At 32.3% G+C, this 21,920-nt stretch overlaps 1 protein-coding gene across 3 annotated transcripts; it reads right to left on the bottom strand.

The window, feature by feature from the left end:
* Nucleotides 1-1,190: 1,190 nt before the first annotated feature.
* On the bottom strand, nt 1,191-5,831 carry LOC133283738 (probable beta-1,3-galactosyltransferase 2). 3 transcript variants are annotated; one of them, XM_061480646.1, is made up of 11 exons: nt 5,382-5,831; nt 4,265-4,361; nt 4,048-4,112; nt 3,754-3,968; nt 3,572-3,635; nt 2,844-2,916; nt 2,620-2,740; nt 2,387-2,474; nt 2,162-2,287; nt 1,925-2,034; nt 1,191-1,814 (listed from the first exon to the last, which is right to left on the bottom strand). In XM_061480646.1, exons 1-11 carry the CDS (start codon nt 5,489-5,491, stop codon nt 1,666-1,668), a joined length of 1,218 nt encoding a protein of 405 aa, XP_061336630.1. In that variant the 5' UTR covers nt 5,492-5,831; the 3' UTR covers nt 1,191-1,665. The 3 variants fall into 3 exon arrangements, with proteins under 3 accessions (XP_061336630.1, XP_061336629.1, XP_061336631.1); XM_061480645.1 differs by having other exon boundaries at nt 4,048-4,121; nt 5,382-5,830; XM_061480647.1 differs by lacking the exon at nt 4,048-4,112 and having other exon boundaries at nt 3,754-3,969; nt 4,264-4,361.
* Between the last annotated feature and the right edge of the window lie 16,089 nt (nt 5,832-21,920).

The raw sequence follows: 21,920 nt of genomic DNA on the forward strand, positions 1-21,920 counted from the left end.
ATATGTCATGATTATAGTTTTTTTAATCTTCTTTCTAAAAGAATAAAACAATGCATTGAGTACAATTCAAGGTACATATATAAGCGCAAGGGGCGGAGGAATCTGCTACCTGCATTATTTAATATTAGGTTCTGCACATGTGTTCTGCTTGCTCGCTGCAGAAAACTTGTACCATAACTATAAATGAAAACAGCAATTTTACTTATTTCCACTTTTGTGCCTTCTTGTTGCCGATTCCCTTTACCTTATTATTATATGTTTTCGAAAAGGAAAATGATAGTTGCAAGTTGCAACTTCATAAACATATCTTTTACTCTTATCTTACATCTTCGGTTTAATTTGATGAATTAATACTCCATTACTTTTTGTACCGTGTCGGTTGGGTAGGGTGGTTGAGCCCATCATCTTGGTGCAAGTACAGAGTTAAATCCCTTAACTAGTAATTTTAGCACCGTTGACCTTAAAAAAAGAATACTTTTCCATTCAATCTCACGTCCCAGTTAAGGTACCTAACTTTATATTATTTGAGAGTAGCGTTATATTCGCAATTTTTTTTTTTTACAAACTTCCGAACTGTATTATGTCTGACCGGTAACATTTTACTCAAGAGTGTATTACCGGTCAAACATAGTATAGTTTGTAAGAGTTTATAAATAAAAAATTTGTAAATATAACATTCTCCATTATTTAAATATGGTTATATTTACAAAAAATTTATTTACTCTTACAAACTACACTATGTACTATGAATAATACATGGACAGTACATACTATTTAAACATGCACTACACGTAATACACACACAGAGTAATTTGTAAAAATTTATAAATATAACCTATCCCATATTATTTTATTTGTTTTAAATCATTAGTGTGCAGTTTCTCAACACCCTAAGAATCTCCACGATGCAGGCTTAAGGTCCAATCAACTTAGGAAACGCTGACTTTTTCCATCAGATGTAAGGTTCAAAGTATCTATGTATATGGAATTCAAAGGCTTGGACTGGCAATGGCAAAGTTGGAACTTGGAAGATCTTGACTTTTCCCTTTTTTGAATATTAATTTGGAGATTGGGATCCATTTGATGCATTTATATAGGGTAAGTGCACATTGCTCAAATAGAATTAGTAATTAGCAAAAATTAACAATTGCTTTATGATGTTGTATAACTGTGTTTGAAGTTTATTGGATATTTATTTAATAGAACAATAGAAAAGTGGTCAGTGATCAAGCTTTGTAGGCTGAAGATCATGAGAATTATTTTCTCTTGTGGAATTACATATGCTATGCCCTGCCAAATGTAGAAGAAAAAGAAATGACTCTTTAAGTAATTCCAACCTTGCCAAACAGAAACATATATCTATTTATTAGGATCTTGATAGGCATGGAACTATTAACATATAGAGTGGCCCTTCAAGCATCAAAGAATGGACTGAGGGGGGTCCCATGCTTCCTATTCTGGCAGCTACCATGGTCAATCTCCTCTATTAAAATGCAGAAGGTCCATGGGGCAAGTCCTCTCTCTTTCTTTCTCTTGTGTATAATGAAATTTCTCTATACTTCTAAAAAATATTAAAAAGAAAAAGAAAAAGAAAAACTTGCAACCTAGTTTCATTGCCGTGGTTATAATCTTCCTGAGTTAGGAAGAACTCCAAGCTAATACAACCTAGAAAGTGGCACTCCACAAAGCTTTCTCACCTTCTCCACATTTTCTATGGACCTCTTTAATCCTTTCAGCAGACCTGCAAATTCCACTGCAGGTCCAATCAAATGAAGCAACACAAGCGTTGCCTGCCTGTGCCTTCCATTCACAATCTGCAACAGTGACCAACTCAAGAATTTGAATAGGTTGACCAATAATAATCCTTAAACAAACCAAATAAATAAAGATTTGAGACATCTATAAATTCAGGAAAAATCTTCACCTGGTGGTGTACCACAGCAAAGTCTCCTATCATCTATGTGAGCCACATCAAGTCCTATAAACCAAGATCCTAATGAAACATCCTCATTGGCATACTTGTGAAGAACATGCCTGAGACAAACATATATTTACACACATAAGCCATCATGGGGAACAAAACATTAGCATATCAACATTCAGTCCATGAATTTGATTTCAGTTGTTCTTTCTTCCATAAGTGAGTTGCAGAAGGACTTACTGGTTATTTGAAATATATGTAGCCAAATCTTTTGAAATGGCATACAACTGTCCAGTGGCATGGCGAAAGTACTTGTTACCAGCCTCCCCAAATTTCCAGTATTCTGGTTCATGGTACCTTACCCCTCTGCAAGAAAGTAGGCAGATAAGAAGCTAGAAGTGAAAGTATTATAAATTTATAATTCTTTCATTAAAAAGAGAAAGGATAAAAGAAGATAATTCTCACTTTTGAGAAAGAACAGGCCCAGATTTCATACATCCAATGTATACCCGTGGTTTTGATCGGTGTCTAACTAGAGTTTGTCCTAGTGTTGCTGAAAACAGATTGAATAGGATACTAAGAGACAAATATACTTAGTATGGAAACATAAACCCATGTCTGGCATTAGGTAGAGATCTAAGATGCCGATGAACGAACGAGAGTTTATATAGTTAGCATAGCTGAAAAACTTTAGATACCTATATTTACATGAACATCGTCATCAACTTTGATATAGAAGTCAGCATCCCATGATTTAACAGCAGCGGCAAAGTAAATCTTTGTCTTTGCTGACAATTCAAGGTATCCTTCAACATGATCCTGCAGAATCAAAACACAAATTCAAATAAATGTGATCATGCTATCTTGTCAAGTGATTATTCAAGTAGTGACAAAATGAGAATAAGACAAAAAGGATCATTACCAGCCTCAGGAAATCTCCGTGCTTCTTATCTTCTGCTTCAATAGCTCTGTCTAGGATACCCCCTGATGTGGCACTGGAGAAAGGAGGAAAAATATTTAAATTTACTAATCATTCAATATAATTGTGACCAATACATTGATGAGTGTGCGTACAATGAGCTCTGGAAATACTTAAGTATGTCCTACAAAGACAGGATTATAATTTTATAAACTTGCTTTTAATTAGTTCTAATAGATGAACCACAACAGTATCTGCAGCAAAGAGAACAATGTGCTTCTTTCTGTTAAGAACCTTGAGGTCACCACCCTAAAAGCTAGCTCAAAGGGTGGGAGTGCCCAAGGCTTTATAAATCTCACATTAGTTGCCCATACAACCAATGTGGGACTATATTTCTCAACACGCCCCCTCACACAAGAGCTCACTGGGCTTGAAGGGTAGACAACATACAAGCCCATCTACATGTGTAAATTCCACTACAAAGAAAGTGGGAGGCGGTGAGATTTCGAACGCTCTGATACCATGTTAAGAACCTTGAGGTTACCACTCCAAAAACTAGGCTCAAAGGGTGGGAGTGCCCAAGACCTTATAAACCTCACATTAGTTGCCCATACAATCAATGTGGAACTATATTTCTCAACAATTTCCAACTGAGACTAAAACAAAAACAAGATATTGTTGGCATGGCAACTATGCAATAAAATCTTTGGAAAAGAAATTAGATAGCTTACCTGTGACCAATTACAAAGCGGATGATAATGCCCTTTTCTTCCTCTAGCTTCTTTCTTTTCTCACCTATTTTCCAAATTATCACAAGAACTGATAATCAGAAACCATGCCCAATAAAGTAAAAAGAAAAATATAAAGAGCATAACAGAAAATAATTTGGAATCAGGAGGACCAAATTATGAACCTTGTGGCATCCAGGTCTGACGAACTGAGTCTCTTCTTTTCCTGCTACTAAAAGCAGTGTTAATTCCTATAACCATTAGATACCTTCTCTTCTTACCAGATGACTCAGTCATCTTGCTATCTTCTGATACAGGAGCACCACTTCGCATAGACTCCTGAGCTGCCTTTGCAGCAGCTAATTCCATCTCCAAGTTTGAAATAGTCTTGTCCAGTGTTCTACATTCAATACAGTTACACATGTTAGGCATGAAAAATAACTAAAAAAAATAGCATCATGGTATATAGTTAAACTTACTGTATGCCATTACGTGTCTTGATAACTTCCTTATAGATATCTTTAGTTTCGCGCTTCACTTCCTTCTCTTGTAACTAAGGGAGACCAACAGACAAATTAAGTATAGGAATTTCATATGATATTCATCTTCATAAAACATTGAGAGCATAATATACTTTGTTTGATAAACTACCACAAGATTATTAAAACTAATAAAAAAAAATGTAACAGTGCTTACAATTCTCGAATTACAACCCTCTGAAACTACATTCAATTTTTCAGCTTCCATAGCTGTTGTCCGTGCAAGTCCTTTAGGTTCAGGAATAGTCCACATCCTGTTACACATTTAAATTTCTCATTAGAAAAGCACACAAGGTAGCAACCTAGTACCACAGTAGTTACACAAAACATCCTACCCGATAGTCAAATCAGAATAATCTAAGAACAATTGAATATTTCAAGTTGTTGAAGAAAATTACATTCTTTAGTTATAACACTTTCATGGAGCCATCCTGTGTTTATTATGATAAGCAAAGACAAAAAAAAAAAAAAAATGCAATTAAAAAATTAAAGCACCTCCAAAAACGTTAGACTATCACTATTTAATAACAAGACAGATCGCAAAATAAAAGATCCAAAGATCCATCTCTCAACGTTTCAACAACTAGTAAATATAAATAAGTGCTTCGGTTACAACTACCATAGGATAATAGACCAAAGAGTGCCATCAATTATTACATGTCAGAGGTCTTCTTCCCCACTGACTGGTGAGGATGATATGATAAAACAGTAAACTTTTTTAACCTTAAGAAACATTATTCAAATAAAGTTGCCAGTAGATTCGTTAACATCAGTACAGGAAAATTGTATCAGTGATTCATAAAATTGGTTTATATTTAGCTGAGGCAGAGTGTTAGACCAGAATTGACTTCCCATTTGGAGTCAATCATATAGAAAAGAACTGAAACGGTTAGGATCATTCATGTCAATTGAATTCAGATCCATTCCGCTTATTCTGAGTTTTGGTGAATATAAGATAGGTGAGAAAAGTAGAGGTGATATATTATGAAGCTTAAAAAGAACTGAATTTATAAAAATTAGAACATCTTCACAAAATCAAAGTCATGCAGATTAAGATATACCAAGAACTCAATGAATTAAGCACTTGAATACCAGCAACTGAATACTTACAAAAAGAATATATTATGAAGATCTGAAAATACAAACTATAATATAAAAAGGATTGGAAAACTCAACATGAACTCGTTTACAGAAACATGATTAAACAAAATCAAGAAAACCCTGAAGTAATTATCAATGAAAAATAGGAAAAGACATAGAATTCATGTATGTACCTGTTGGTGAAGAGCATCCCAGCACAGAAGCTTCCAATACAAAGGAAAATCATCCATTTCTGAGACATGACGCTTCTAGGAGAAAGCTCTCCTTTGCTTTTCCAGCTCATTGCTTTTTTATACTTTTGCAAAACAATCTTCCCACTTGGCACTCAGCAGGTGAAAACCATGATCAAAATTCAAAACTGGGTTTCACTAACTGAATTGAAGAAAATCATAAACAAAGGAACCAGAAGCAATCGACGGTGAAGAAAAGGAAGCAAATTTTGGAAAGAAGAAGATTTTTGGTATGGAAAGCAGAGAAAAACAGAGAGAGAGAGAGACTCTGTTTTTCTTTTTTCTTTTTTCCCTTATCGTTTGTTCCTTTTATTTATCCTCTGCCACGTTGCTCTGTGCTCTCTCTCTCTCTCTCTCTCTCTTAACTCTTTCTCTCTGTGTGTGACAATGTCTGTCTTTGCAGGTAAGGGACGTTGTTGAACATAAGTGAGAGAAGACTTACTAACCGCACAATCTTATAATACCATATTACCAAACGGTCCCTGTCGGGGCCATCCTTAATTTAATGATAATTCAGTAACTGTTTATTGTCATGACAATAATACCCTTCATCGCATCTCCATCACTGGCACTATCGTGCGGAATATGTTCCAGCCAAACCATTCCTTGACCATGCAATTCTATATAGTTGTCATAAGACTCATTACAAATATATATTTTTTAAGTTCAGAGTATCATTTGATATTAAAGAAACGGTTGATTTTTCTAATTAGAATTGTATATGTTCAGTTATTGTTGTGAATTGTTTAAATGTTGGGATATATTAATTATAAGACAAGTTTAGTTTCACATGAAAACATGCAAACGCTTAAAAAGGTTTTGTTCTTTATTTTCATTTTCTTTTTTCTTTTTGCTTTTTGGGTAAGTAACATAACGTGATTTGGTATCCTTGTCAAGGATATATTCACATTATCCGCGTATTTTTGCTATATATTCTTTGTTGAGTTCTCGGGATAAAAAAGTTGATATGCTTAAAGAATAAAGAGAAGATGGACAGTGACCCAGCCAGAAAGGTTTCCAAAGTTGCATTGCATGATCTTTTTTTTTTTTTTCCAAGATAAGGATTTATCGTTTTTCCTCTATCACGAGATAAAATTATATAGTATAATTTCAAATCTACGTCATTATGAGAATTATGGAAATTAATGAGTGGTATTTTAGTTAATTTATATAACAGAAAAAAATAAAAATTATAAAATATTCTTCATTAATTCTTCCGACTCCCAAAATGATATTATTTTTGAGTTATAAGAGATAATGTCTACTATAACAAAGAAAACACGTTTCGCCCACTACAAAGCAAATTATACATAAGAAAATAAAATAAAAAAGATTATGAAGTTGAGTCTATGTATGATATATTTAATAAGGATAAAATATTATGTCTATTTTTTATATTTATTTTACCTATTTTTTTCTAATATCGATATATCTTAATCTCAATTAACCTTTATAATTTTTCTCTCTTCTTAATATTGTGATCTAATAAGAAAAAATAATTAATATGGATATGAAAAAATATAAGAATAATATTCTATCCCTATTTAATATGTGACTGCAAATTCACAGCAATGAGAATCACTGTCAGACAAGACAAACATAATTTTGCATGGAAACAGAGCTGGCTTTGAGGTCTCAATGTCTCATCTGCACCTCATTAATTGCTCAGAGAAACAGAAACGAATCTTATCTACGATAATTATTAATTAAGTACATTAACCTATTCAGGCTTGCTTATATAAACTAATTGTCCACTGATGCATTAGGCTAATCACACACGCATATATATAGTACATTTTAACCTATGTAGTCTTTCTTTTTGTTTTGTCAGAGATCTAAATGTATACTGAACAAGGATGATAAAAAGTATTATTTAAAAAAAAAAAGTACTATTTTCCAAGCTTACCAAACGAAGGTAAGAACGTTATTCTTTCATTTGATACTTTGCTTTGTCGTTATTATAAAAGAGATTTTTTTTATTGAAAAAAAAAAGTTGCTGCTTGAGAAATAATGATAATTCCTTATGAAGTACGAAGGAATATTTCCTTTTGAAAATCTGAACTGGTTTATCCATTAGTTATTTGTATTATATGATAAGAAGTAGGTGTGACTAATATTGCATCCTCAATTTGTAGTAGATCAGTCCTTGGTCTAGTAATGGCTATTTGTCAAGCATTAATGTACTTAATAATTTAACTTATTCGGTTTTTAAGTCTGAAGTCTCGCGATTACTTAGCCATAGAAATTTTAATATTATTTAATAAAGACATATAAATAGTTTTATGTCTTTAATATTATTAGACTTCAATTCTTGTAATTTTTTGAACAAGTATTTGTTATTTTGTAATATGGGAAAATCAATCCTCCTGTTATAGGAATTTGAGTTCATGTCCTTCAAACACTTCGAAAGTTGTGAAACTATTTTATTTTATTTATTTATTTAAAATGATGAGGCCTACAATTATTGTATCAGTAACATGTAAATAGATGTATATCCTGCGACATAATGGATACAAAGCCCTTGTAATGATCACTAAAATCAAATACTTAATTGATCTTTTGGCTCTCAACTTAGCAAGGGAGAAAGGTATCATTCTAGTTTCTATCTTTTTTTTAAAAAACTCTTTCAAAAGTCTTTTCAATCTAAATATTTCTAAAAACTATGTTATGATATTTGATTTTCTGATTTCTAAGCACTTTGGAACTAGTAGCAAGTAGAGGTATTAAAAGGCTAAATCAGGTCAACTTTTGGTCTTAAAATGTTAAATTTGTGTTCAAATGTATCAATCTGACGTAACATATTTTCTGTTATAAATATAATTATCGGTATGTGAACTTACTTATTTACAAAAAAAATAAAAGTTTGATTTAGCCTGTAAAAAAAAATAAGACCAAATTTTTTTTTCCAAACAGAATATACGATCAACAGCACTAATAATTTCATAAAAATTTATAAATTCAATGTGTATCTAAATAGGAAAGGTTATACTTACTACCTTTTTTTCTTACTACTTACTACCGAATCTTAACCGTTGATTTCCATCAATCTAACGATTATAATTTATTGGATCACACTTATTAATAATTATTAATTTTCAATAAATTGTAACCGTTAGATTGACGAAAATCAATAGTTAAGATTGGGTAGTAAGAAGTAGTAAAAAAAAAGATAGTAAGTATAATTTTCCTCTATCTAAATAGAATAATAAAAAACAAAATCATTCAAAAAGTCGGTTTAAGTTTAACCAATAAAATGGGGTGAAATGGGTTTAGGAGAGAGAGCGTTATTATAAATAGTATAAAAAATGAGAGAAATTATACTTATTACTTCTTTTTCTTACTATCTCTTATTACTAAATCTTAATAGTTGATTTCCGTCAATCTAACGGTGATAATTTATTGGGTCATACTTTAATTAATTATTAATTTCTAATAAATTATAACCGTTAGATTGACAAAAATCAATGGTTAAGATTTGGTAATAAGAGGTAATAAAAAAAAGATATAGTAAGTACTGGACTTTTGAATTAGAACCTGAAACATTTCTATTAAATGAGCTTTTATATAAATTCAAATTATTCCAATAATCAATTTTAGATATATAAGTTCAGTTATTCACAAGAGAGTCAAAGGGGAAAATTTAATATGCTCCAGACTTACTTTTTATTCAGTGGTCCTTTTTCTATAAATAGAAAATTTTCTTCCAATTTTACCCCTCTCTTTTTAATTTTTTCCTTCTCTATCCCACCTTTTTTTTCTATTTTAAAAAAAAAATCTCCATGATCCAAACCCATAGAATAACTTCTCGAGTCAAAGGTACTTAATTCATTTAGGGCTCCTAATAGCAACATTGTGCTGCTTTGAAGTTAACGAGGTTTTTTATTTTTTAAATATTGCAAATCATTTTAATGAATAGTCGGTCGAGGACACGTGACCAAGATCTAGCACAGCACAACGTGGCGCATTCCTTTTGGATGGGATCTCCCTAACCCGACAATATTGGTCACGTGATATATTGCATTTCCGACTCACGTGGGTTCTGAAAAAGCCAGAACAAGATGGCCCACATCATGTGCTACTGACACGTGTCATGATTCAGTGAGACCTCACGAAATGTGATGTTTCATTAGATCTAACTGGTAAAGATGAAAAACAAGTTAATTATGAGATATAATAGTATATAATTGTTCTGATCTACTTGGGAACCATGTTCATTGGTTGGAATATCAGAAGAACTGCTACGTTAAACATTAGTATTGATAACCTGCATGGATTATCGACAAAGAAAAAAGGGGAATCAAACGCTTGTAGTCGTAGATTTTGTTTTTCTGAAGTACGTGATATGATTGTATTTTTTCTCATTATTTAATATGTTTGAGAGTTCGAAGATAGTATGATGCTTGAATATTACTCAATAAAGATTTCGAACCTCATCTGTTTGTTTATCGAGGTGTATAACCAAACGAGATAGAACGAAAAGAATCATTTCATAGTTTACACAAAAGTTTAAGCCGTGACTACTTGCTTATGAAAGGCTTTGGTATTATTATTTTTTTTGGAGATTAAGGCTTTGATATTATATAAAGAATCGTTTAAATTTAAAAGATTAAGTTATTAAGTGAATTTCATAATAATTATTTTATATTATATTTTACTAACAATATTAGCAAATTATTAGAGAGCATGTCATTTTTGTTGCCTGAACATTGACAAGTGGCTTATTGACGCGAGTACTCAAGAGATGATATAAGGCACATTTGAGTTATTTGATTTGATTTTCTCGTTGAATTTGCTAAATATAAGCATTTTTTTCCATTTTACTGTGTTGTCATGTACTAACTTGAAGTATTTTCGATCTGGGTGGATCCTGGTTGATGTAGGATTTGTAAATAATAGCGGAATTTATAGAAGAGATAGCCACAATGAGTGACAGATTATTATACATGAAGTTATAGGGATGGTGTAAACACAATGATAGTAAAAGAGACTGAGGTTTATAAAAGGGATTTGTTTGGAGGCGTGAGAGTTTAGAGTTTAGACATAGATTCAAACTCTTTAACGGATAAGTCCCATTCATATTCAAATTAGGATTAATCTGAACTTTTATCTTCTAGACAATGTGGAGCCAATGGTTCAGAACACACATGTTTATTTATTTTATATTAAAATTCCAATTTTTATTAAAAAACATTGACCAGTAGAATCTAATTCAAAATCACTTGGTCATCAAACTCTAGCACAAATTAAATCTCTCAAAAATTTAAATTATTAAATGAAGACAAAAAAAAAATTTTGTTATATTCTAGGGGAAGGTTATATTTACAAACTCTTACAAACTATATTATGTCTAACCGGTAATACACTCTTGAATGAAGTATTACCGGTCAGACATGGTGTAATTTGTAAAAATTTATAAAAATAGTTTGTAAACGGATATTTCCCCTATATTTTAACATGAAAAAGATTATACTTATAACTTCATTATCCATACAACTATTTTGTTAATTGTCATTAAATCAAAATTAAATCATGCGGCTCTTAATTAATATCATCTTATTACTGTTTGATCTAAAATGATTATAAAAAAGTTAAAAGAAAACTCTTCTAACATATATCAATTTTACTCTTGATTTGAATCCAATGTATATGAGATGGAGATCCAATCCAATAGAGGCCTAGAGAAGGTCCAGGAACCATAATACTTAACTTTGAAGGAACCAAGTTCATCCCACGTATGAACCGTGGGCATCTCGCTAACTTAGCTAACATCCAAAAGACTTAGCCGACAAGAAAACAGGGTTGGCGAGAATAGCAGCTCAAAACAACTTGACCTCCACATGAACCCAATGACTGAATGACAGCACTAGCTTGTCGTAACATCTACTAGGGCTAGCTTGACTATAAGCATCTCACCTAAAGAATAGCCTGTGAAAGAAAACCATACTCTACCAATAAGAGTGAATTTTGCCATAGAAAGGCGGCATAAAGCGAGTCATCCTTCCACTATAACTACAGAAGCATTCAACTTAGGTAAGATCATTTATCATTGAATACTTTAATTATATTGAACTCTGAATTGACTTGACTGTCAGAGTGCCTTGCAGGTATACCCACTCAGTCTCCTTAAACTGCTCAAATCTCAAGCATCCCAGATCAACCATCTCACCAGTAACCTATCATTTCAGCAAGCCCATTTGTCATCAACCTTTCTCTTCATCAACATCTTTTACCTTCAACACTGTGTGATCAGCCCCAACTTAATAGTTGTTGGATTGATCAACTTGGATTTCATTTTTTGTTTAGATTAAAAGTGCGAGCACCCAAATACTTGTATTTGTTTCTGTACACAAGTTTTAGACCTTCATTCTTTATTCATTGTCATAAATATATATATATATATATATATATATATATATATATATATATATATATAGGTGCATCGGGTGTCCAGTCACAAGATATAAGACTTTGTCCAATCATTCCCTTACAACTATGTACTCCGGGGAGTACATAGGTATAATATTAAAGTTATTTTTTTTCTCTTCAGAATTATAACTATGTAATACGAAAAGCACATAGTTATAATATTAAAGTTGTTTTCTCTCTCTACATCAGTCGACAATTGTCTGAAAAGTTTCTGAAGAGAGAAAAAAAACTTTAATATTATAACTATGTACTCAAAAGTACATAGTTATAAAGGGATGAACTGAATAAAACTTTATATTCAGTGACATAACAAATAATAAACCATATATATATAGGCAAATGTACTTCTTCTATCGCTGCAGAAGAAAATTTTTGCAGCAACACATAAAAAGCTAGGATACGCATGAGGATCCTGATTTTTTTTTTATTTTAAATGTCAGGATCCGCATGCAGATCCTAATGTAAATGTGTTTGCTGTAAAATTTCTCATCTACAGCAATAGAAGAAGTGGCAAACCCATATATATATATATATATATGGGAAAAAATATATTTTTACAATCACTTTAGATAAGATTATCTACAACTACCATTTTTATAATTATGTATTCCCGGGAGTACATAGTTATAACATTAAAGTTGTTTTTTTCCCTCTTTACACGTCAGTAGACAGGTTCTAAATAGTGACTGAGGAGAGAAAAAATAACTTTTAATGTTATAACTATATATGTATTGCTGAGAATACATAACTAAAGTGGCTGTAAAAATGTTTATCCCTATAAATATATATAAAGAGAGAGGTAGAATCCTTTGACACCTCAGCTGAGAGCCCTTAGATAAAAAAAAATCAACGACTCTGATTTGTAAGCATGTGATGCAAGAACCCGCGCCGTTAATTAAGGAAGTTAATTAATTAATTATGAGAAATTATGAAATAATTTCATAATTAACCCTAATAATTATTGTAAGGCTTTAATAATTATAGTAAGAAATTAATAATGCTGAAAGTCGCTTTTCTGACGAAAAACGCAAATACCGGTTCTGCTAAATGCGTACCGGTGAAGTATCCCGGAAAATTATGAAAAGTGTGTATAGGTCACTAGAATAATATATAGGACTTGTAAAACAAGTTTCAAGTTAAAATAATGAGAACTGGTGCCAGAACTGATACTGGCTAGGGAAAAGCGCGTACCGAAAAGGTGCTGCGAGAAATAAAATAAAAATGTGATAAATCTTAGAAAAATGAGTAGGTTCAAAATCCTAAGTTTGGGATTAAAATAATAAGCGTAACTATTAGTGCTAATATTGTGTGTTTAAGCTTAAACCACCTATAAATACTAATGGCACATAACCCTAGGCTGATCCTCAGCCTCCCTACGTGACTCTTATGCCTCCCCATTCTGACTTGATGTCTTCTTCTCTTGCCACCACCATTTCTTCATTGGAAAACCACCAAATGGTCATCTTTTCTCTTGATTCTTCCTTGTAAACACTTAGTAGTTGTGTTGGGGTGAGTGAGGGGCTTGTTTTCTGAGTGGAAATCTCTATTTGGTGAGGTTGGTGGGGCTGACTTCTTGATAGGAGTCTTAGGAGCCATTGTAGTGACATTTTGTGCTTCAAGGTGTGACCTTTGAAGAGAAAGGACCCTCCTTGGTGTGCCATTTTCGTGCACTTGATACCAGAATCTTGAGGAGCTGTTGTGAGAGCTCCAAGAGCAATTCTTTTCTGTTTGAAGCCTTGGGTAAGTGTCACCAACTTTGATCTTGAGTTTGCTTGGTGTAAAGGTGAATTCTTGGCATGATAATGAGTTAAACAAGTATGTAATCTGTATATGAACTTAAAAGGGGATAAAAATGCATGCTTTAATGTTGGAATGGGTTAAAAACCCAACCTTTGGAGTGATATCTTGCGAAATGTAAAATCTGCATTCTGTCGCGAAATATCCGGATATGATATCCGAATATTGATATCCGGATATTGATATCCGGATATGGTCTTTGAGATATCTGGATATGCATATCCGGATATGTCCCCGACAAATATCCTGATATTCTGGATTTTCGAAGAACAGTAGCTGCATTGTTCATACAGAACTGTATTTGGTGTTCGTGGACCCTAGATTTGTGAAGTGAGACTTCTGTAATAATTAAACTAAGTCAGAATCAAGTGATTAAGGGCTTGTGGCTTTGTGAGAAGCCTTAAGACATGAAATGTAAAGGAAAGATGTTGTCCTTGTGTCTTATACTTGTTGAGTATGATTATTCATACGATTGTTGGTCCAAAACAGATTGTGATTCTGTTGTGTTTGAGCTTTGAGATTGGTTGGACTCTTGGCTTGGATTGTTAGCTTGCAAGATAAGCTTTTGTGTCCTCGGTTTAGCCATTGTGTCATACCCCATGGGGGAATGGTTTATATGCATGATGTGTTTACATGCTTTGATAATTGAAAATGTTATTGAGCTTTATGTGCAATTGCTTATAATATGTATGTGTTATTCCACTTAGACGGTTAGCCTGAGTATGTGGCGTCATACAAGATGGTGACACTGTGGGTAGGTGCAAGTGGCGTCTTGCACTACTATGGGTAATAGACGTATTCCTATATTTCTCTGACTAGTAGAATAGTTATAACACACATGACATGATTATCTGCTACATTGCACTATTTTGGAACTTATACTGTGTAACTGCTTTTGGAACTTATATTGCACATGTAAGTGAGCTTGGGGTGAAAGATCCTTGAGGACCCCTTGCCTTACTGAGATTTCTTGTTTAGAGATCTCACCCCACGTTTGGGGACGCTTATTTCATGTTCAGGTAACTTGGGGGCGGATGCCTCTAGTGGCAGGAGGTCGGAGCTTAGTTGATTATTTTATGTTGTATGCTGACATGACTAGATATTGGATGCTGTTTATGTTTTCTGTCATGCTTATGTTATTTGATTTGAGACTCTTGTTGGGCGTGTTGCCTTATTTGGCGAACATGGGGTTTGTCCATGCCGCTTTGATGTTAGTACCTTTTAGCTTGAGTTGTATAAACTATCAGGGTTTTCCGGTCTACGTGTTGTAGTTTCGTGACTAGAGACACATTTATGTTATTTATATATTGAAGTATTTCAGTTAGCTGTCTTTTGCAATTTACATACAGGCGATGTTTTATGAAATGAATTAAGTAATTCAACTTGGCTAACGATAATGACGTCATAATTGAAAAGAGAAAGATATTCCGCATTTTTAAATTAAGTGTGGCTTAATACGATGATATGATAACAAACCGGATATATACGGGGTGTTACATGTGACACCATTGATCTTTTTTGATTTTATGACTCTCAGATGAGATATCAAATTTTAAATTTGACACTGGTGTCAAAGGATCCTACCTCATATATATATATATATATATATATATATATATATATATATGAGGTAGGATCCTTTGACACCGGTGTCAGATTTGAAGTTTGACACCTCATCTGAGAGCCGTTAGATCAAAAAAGATCAATGATATCACATGCTTACAAATCAGAGTCGTTGATCTTTTTTGATCTAACGACTCTCAGATGAGGTGTCAAACTTTAAATTTGACACCGGTGTCAAATGATCCTACCTCTATATATATATAGGGAAAAATATTTCTCCGGCAACTTGAGATAAGTTTATCTCCTGTCACCCCAAAACTACGTCATTTTTTTATTTATTTTCTTATATTAATTGATTCACCTTTGAATGGTTATGATTCCCTTTTTCTCTCTCTCCCTTCATCACCATTGATCCGTCTTTGTACGGTTATGATTTAATAGCCGGAGATAAAATTATCTTAAGCAGCTTGAAAAACGTTAAGTCGTCCATATATATATATATATATATATATATATATATATATATATATATATATATCGTGAAAGTCGAAAGACATCCATCTTTTCCAGCTTTATTAAACATAACTGAAAGTTCCTTCGCGCATATTTTAAAAAGATAAGAAGAGAGTGAATCACCTTATCTTAATCCCCATGCTGGGAATTAATGTGACCATAGTGTTCTATTATGTGCATGCTGATGAAATTCACTTGTTAAAAGTATATATCGTGAAAGTCGAAAGACATCCATCTTTTCCAGCTTTATTAAACATAACTGAAAGTTCCTTCGCGCATATTTTAAAAAGATAAGAAGAGAGTGAATCACCTTATCTTAATCCCCATGCTGGGAATTAATGTGACCATAGTGTTCTATTATGTGCATGCTGATGAAATTCACTTGTTAAAAGTATTAATGATTACATGTAGGGGCCGATACGAAGTTTATGTATAGTGATGCATGTGGTGCAAAGTATGAAAGCACGTTAACAAGACAGAGTAGGGTAGTGAGGAACTCCATGTGATTCAAACCTGTTCACATGTTTTCTATTATAGGGGCAAGGGTGAGGGAAACATTTCAATAGAAAGATTATTTATAAAAGTTAACTGCCTTATAATTTCAGCTGCTGCATATGGTACACATAACATTCCAGCTGGGCATGGCTAGCTAGCTCACAACTGAGTGGTGAGAAGAAAAATCTAATAATTTTGTGGGCGTCCACCCTCGTTAAGTGATTTTTTTAAAAAGAAAAATAACATTAGGAAAAGTTAATAATTACAATAATAAGTCAAATTGTCTAGTGATGATTGTATAGAAAAATATCTTGTTAAAGTTGCATGACATGTGTGTGTTAATATTCGTGTATCACGTGTATCCACTACGTCTAAATTTGCTTTTAAACAAAACCACATTTTTGGGCACATAAACTTATCTGCAAGTAATTTCCGAAAATAGTATCTTTCAACCATTTGTATACCAAAAAGCAAAAATTTAACCATTTTGTTGTAAAAGAATTATTTGAGAATTAAGTTGACGTTTCCAAAAAATTTCAAAGACAAAAATGGGGACTTACTAAAAAAACTAAACAAAAATTTATATATATAAGTTCAAATAGTTGACATTTTGATTACCTTTAATTTTAAGACATTTCCATAGAATGAAAAACAATGTCTAAGTGATGAAAAAAAAAAATTGGTAATGGATGTAAAATTTTAAAAGCATGATACCGTAGGATGATAATTTTTAATTTTAATGTGTGTTTTTTTTTAAATCTCACTTTACAAAAATTATTTGTGTAAAATAAAAAGTATATACCTTATATAATACGGTAAAAATATTTTTCAAAAATGATAATATCACAAACCTGCCGTCATTGTATATAAGTTCACAATGAAAGGGATGACTAAAAGTTTTTCTAGTTATGTGTTAAATTATTGATGAAATTTTTTCATTTATTGATTTACATTTCGTGAGTTTTCTGTAACGAAAAATTATCTGAAATTATCATAATCCGAAATTTTCATATTAATTTAGAGGTGTTTCAATCTTTATGGATAAAATTAATGCATAATATAAATAATCAAATAATTAAAAGTTTTTGATCACGTAGTATTTGTGTATATGTATTATAAAGATGGAACTCCCAAAATAAAACTACCTTTGTAATTGGCGTCTCATAAATGACAAACCATGTCTCCTGCATTATAGTCTTTAGTGCTTGGAACAATTAAAAGATTGGGCCACATGCCGTATTTGTCATTTTTAGTATATGAGGACAAGAGTCAGAGTTAACTGAGATGCACTGATGAATTTACCGAAGAAAAAAAAGATAGAGTTAATTGTAACAAATAATAGTATTAAGTTAGAGTTATAAATTATTTCCTGCGCATACCACTTAAACATAGTATATGTGATACAAGTTGAATCGTTGAATTACTTTCAAAAAATGTTTTTAAGTCCACCTGAAGTCAAATTTTATGATTTATATTACATGGCGAACGTGATTTGCAAAACTAACTTCCGCTTGAGTTGAAACTACTTGAAAATGATGCAATTTGGATTCACATTTATGGGGGATGATGTTGAAAATATCAAGTGAGTGGCCATAAATTTCACATATGTTAAAAATGAACTAAGTGAAGACAATATTAATGTAAAAGACATAAATCTAATTTTGAATTCAGATATGATATCGAATCCACTTATAGTGATTTGTCACTTAATCTATTGGTAGAAATATCCCTTGCAAGAATTTTGACCTCCCGCTATATATTGGTTGTGCCGATTATTTGGAGATGATGAAATAAACCTCCGCAAAAGGCTAATATAATTGAAATTCCCCATATATTAAAAATGATCCAACGAGAGCCATACGAGTACGAAAAACCAATAAACTTACAATCTTACGATTTTGGGTTGAAATGTAATGTCGAACTCACTCATCTTGGTGTCACTTAATCTATTGGTGAAATTATTCTTACAAGAGAAATTAACGTGTGTTAGAAAATATAATATAAATCATTAAAAAAGCTCTCACCTAACACCTTGAGGTTTTGGGTTGAAGTGGTTCTTAACATGATATCATCAGAACTTTAGTGATCATAAGATCACGAGTTCGATCTTCACCGCCCCTCACTTTCAGGTGGAATTAAAAAAAGCACAAAACAGATCAAAAAATGGGTGGACTTTTACATGAGGAGGTGTGTTAGAGAATATAATATAAATCATTAAAAAAATTCTCACCTAACACCGTAAGATTTTAGTTAAAATGATTATTAATAACTGTACACAAGATGAGAAAGATGAAAGGAAGGCGCAGCTATTGTGTGGTGTGAAACTCGTCAGAAAGTGAGAGATATCTTACTTTGTCATTTGTAATATGGTTCTTTCGTCACTTTCGTAGTACGACTACTTCTACAAGTACCTTTCATTTTCTCTTGAAGCAACCCAAAGCTGCCATTCCACGAGACAATACTAACTGTAGTTTGTTGGCTTGATGCACATGCTTGTCTTAAAATACTTTGGCTGACACACTCTGAATAGTCAAATGATTTTTCTTTCTTTCTCAACAAGTAAGAGTGAGTAAGGCTCTGTTTACATGAATAGGGCAAAAATGAAAAAAAGAAAGAAAGGTTATCTCATTGTTTGGTTGAAGGTTTATTTTGGAATTGATGAAAAAGTGTAAATGGATATTGAAAAATATCACGTTTGGTTCAGATTTTTTTAAAAAAATATCAGGCAAATAGGATAGATGGAAAAATAATTTTTGTGTTGATTTTTGGATGAAATTCATTGTTACAGAATACCACCTGAGATGTGGTATTTTGAGATAACTGGGGAAGTGACAAAATAGGTGCAAAGTTTTTCCCGAACATAGATTTTGCATATTTAAATAAATTTCTCTGATAATATTTGGATCAACCAAACAACTTTTTTTACATTTTCCTACCAAACTCACTTTTCAACTATTTCCCTATCAATTTCATTTCCCTAGTAAAAAAAAATTTCTCCCGAAACCAAACACTAACTAAAGTTTCCAACAACGAACAATCAAAGGCATTTGAAGACCAGAATTTGCCACTTTGCGACTTTGAGGCGACCATTCTTCTACTCTTGAGTAATAACTAATGACACTATTTATTTTATTTTTTAAGGAAATGTGGCTTATGATTCAGAGCATGATTGTGCAAGTTGCTCGCTCTAATCAAACTTTACTTTTTTTCCATCATAGATTGAGCCATCTGTGTGCTGCCTAAGAGGAACTCACTCATACATGATTCCATTTATAAAATTCTACCATAAACAAATATGAAAAAGTTATTCAAACTGGGGCCTCTAGGACCCACTAAAATTATAGACCACCCAACTTTTTTCAGATATGCTAATTATTCTAAGAAATAAATAAACCTAAATTGCCCTGCTTTAACATGTTCACATTCATGGGCCAAACACAAAAAAAGTCCACACATCTAGATGGTTCTTATACTTTATGCGTTGCATAATAAACAAGATTGTAGTTCAACTAACAACAAAGAAAGAAGCATAATAAATAAGATTTATAGTTCAACTAACCGAAAACAAAGCCACCCCAAGTATTGACAAAAAGAAAATCCTTATAGCATAGTATTATTTCTTATTCCTTTCCAAATTTTTAATTAGATAAGAAATTATTAGAAATTAAATGTTTGTCTAAGAATGTGATTTTCATAATACGCTTTTCCCAGGACTAGAGACAAGGGCAGACACCTATGGCTTCCGGTATTAAATTATACACTAAATACTATTTTTGGTCCCTAACAAAAAATATGATCTCCACTTTAGTTTTTTATACAAAAAAATTAGTCTCGAGGTCTCTAGCAAATTCAAAGTGGACTCATTTAGTTGAAATCGCGGTCCCTCACAAATTCAAAAAAGACCCGCATTAGTCCCTCAAAAGAATTAAAATGGGTCACTTTGAATTTCATAGGACCAACCGACTAATTTTTTTTTTTTTTAAGAAACTAAAGTAGAAATCATATTTTTTATTAGAAATCAAAAAAGATATTTATTCGAAATTATATCACTCTGCTTATTTATTAATTGTTACCCGTCAAAATCATATATTTTATCATATAGACCCGTGAATTGAGGTCACTGTGGCCCACAGTTCTTTTATAATTGGGCTTTATCAAAAATGACATAAACGAACGCCATTTTCAAGTGGCCTACTTCAACTTCAACTTCCACTTCTCACAGCCACCATGTTCCCACTGGGGCCCGCCAAACGTGATTATTCTTCCAAATATCCAACCGCACAACATTAGAATCCTAGTGCGTTCCTAAGCAAGGATTAACAAGGACGTTTACGAAGTTAAATGGTTTGGAGTGAGAATAATGAAGAAATTATTAAAAGGTTTTGTTATATTCCGTCAATACCATGGAAGTGTTGAGACAACAACCACAATGTCATCTTTTCCCAACAAAAAAAAATGCTAAAATGTCACACTTGAAAAAAAAAAATTATCATCTTGCTACAAATAAAATCTCCCTATTGGATCTAGTGGGATATAGTTTGCCACGTGTTAGATGGATGTGAGTCTCGTTGGTTAAGTTAAGGGCACCAGACTCCAATGTTACAGACATTTTATCATATGCATCCTTCTGTCATGTAGCAAAATATGTCCAATTAAATTCAATAATAAAATTCGTGAAGAATTCTGACTCAAGCAAATTCTTGAAAAAAATTTGGAGGTCAGAGGATATGTCTCTCTCCTCGAATGGGAGATTAGTCTCATACTTCTTCCGGTAGCGAAGCTCAATGCATCCGTTGTTTCAATGAGGAGCTAGTCTTCAGGGCCGTACTCCGAGGACAAGATGACCGAAGAAGGTTAAACGGAGATATCTCCATGTTAATACTAAAAAAAAATCCAATAATAAAATTCAATGGTAGTATTTAAGAAAACTGAGTCTTGTCATATCAAATTAATCGTTGACCAGAAATATTGGGCAATTTTCAATAAGGACTTTCACATGTTGGAACGAGTCTCTTTGAACATACTATGTTAATGGAAAAGAAGGTGTGAATTTTTTTGATGCATGGTTGTGGTGCCATTATTTAATATGGGCAAGCATGGTCACACATACACATGTGCACATATTAATTATTGAGTATACTTTTCCCCCCAACAAGTAAGAGTGAACGAGGCCCATGTTCAACCCCGCTTAATGGAGCCCGCGAAAATATTATTTTATTAACTTAACCCTAATATTTTGTTCAAGCACACATTATTTAACTATACAAAAAATATTTATGGATGAATTCACTTTTAGTATAATGCATTTTAATTCACAAAAAGTTGTTGCTAAAATATAAATGATAATGGATAAATTTTTCATAAATTGTGTGAGAATACTAATATGATTATGTATGAACTTGAATAATTTTTTCAAAACCTTTTTTCTATTACTTCGATTATGTTTGATTTTATAAACCATATTGTTATGTTTGCTTACGAATGAATATATTAGTTAGCGTAATTATGTGGGTCACCAAAAAATTTTATTTTTTTTCTCTGTTATTTACTGCTTTGAAAAAGATCAGCTCAACAATAAATAAATAATATTGAAGATATAAAAAAAGGGGCGAAAATTATTTATCTTTTTAAAGAATATAGAGTTGAATCATTTTAAATTAGAGAAAAACATAAAATAATATTTTTTTA

The sequence above is a fragment of the Gastrolobium bilobum genome, unplaced genomic scaffold, assembly GCF_033153095.1.
Source record: "Gastrolobium bilobum isolate Gb01-03AN ecotype WA unplaced genomic scaffold, APGP_CSIRO_Gbil_v1 utg1608, whole genome shotgun sequence".
In the NCBI taxonomy this organism is placed as follows: domain Eukaryota; kingdom Viridiplantae; phylum Streptophyta; class Magnoliopsida; order Fabales; family Fabaceae; genus Gastrolobium; species Gastrolobium bilobum.

Bases quoted from the DNA above. Each gene is read 5' to 3' on its own strand.
- LOC133283738 (XM_061480645.1), bottom strand. From the start codon at position 5,491: ATGAGCTGGAAAAGCAAAGGAGAGCTTTCTCCTAGAAGCGTCATGTCT. The intron at 4,362-5,381 runs GTACATACATGA...AATGTGTAACAG, and splicing joins GGGATGCTCTTCACCAACAG to GATGTGGACTATTCCTGAAC. The intron at 4,122-4,264 runs GTAAGCACTGTT...GGTCTCCCTTAG, and splicing joins AGGGTTGTAATTCGAGAATT to TTACAAGAGAAGGAAGTGAA.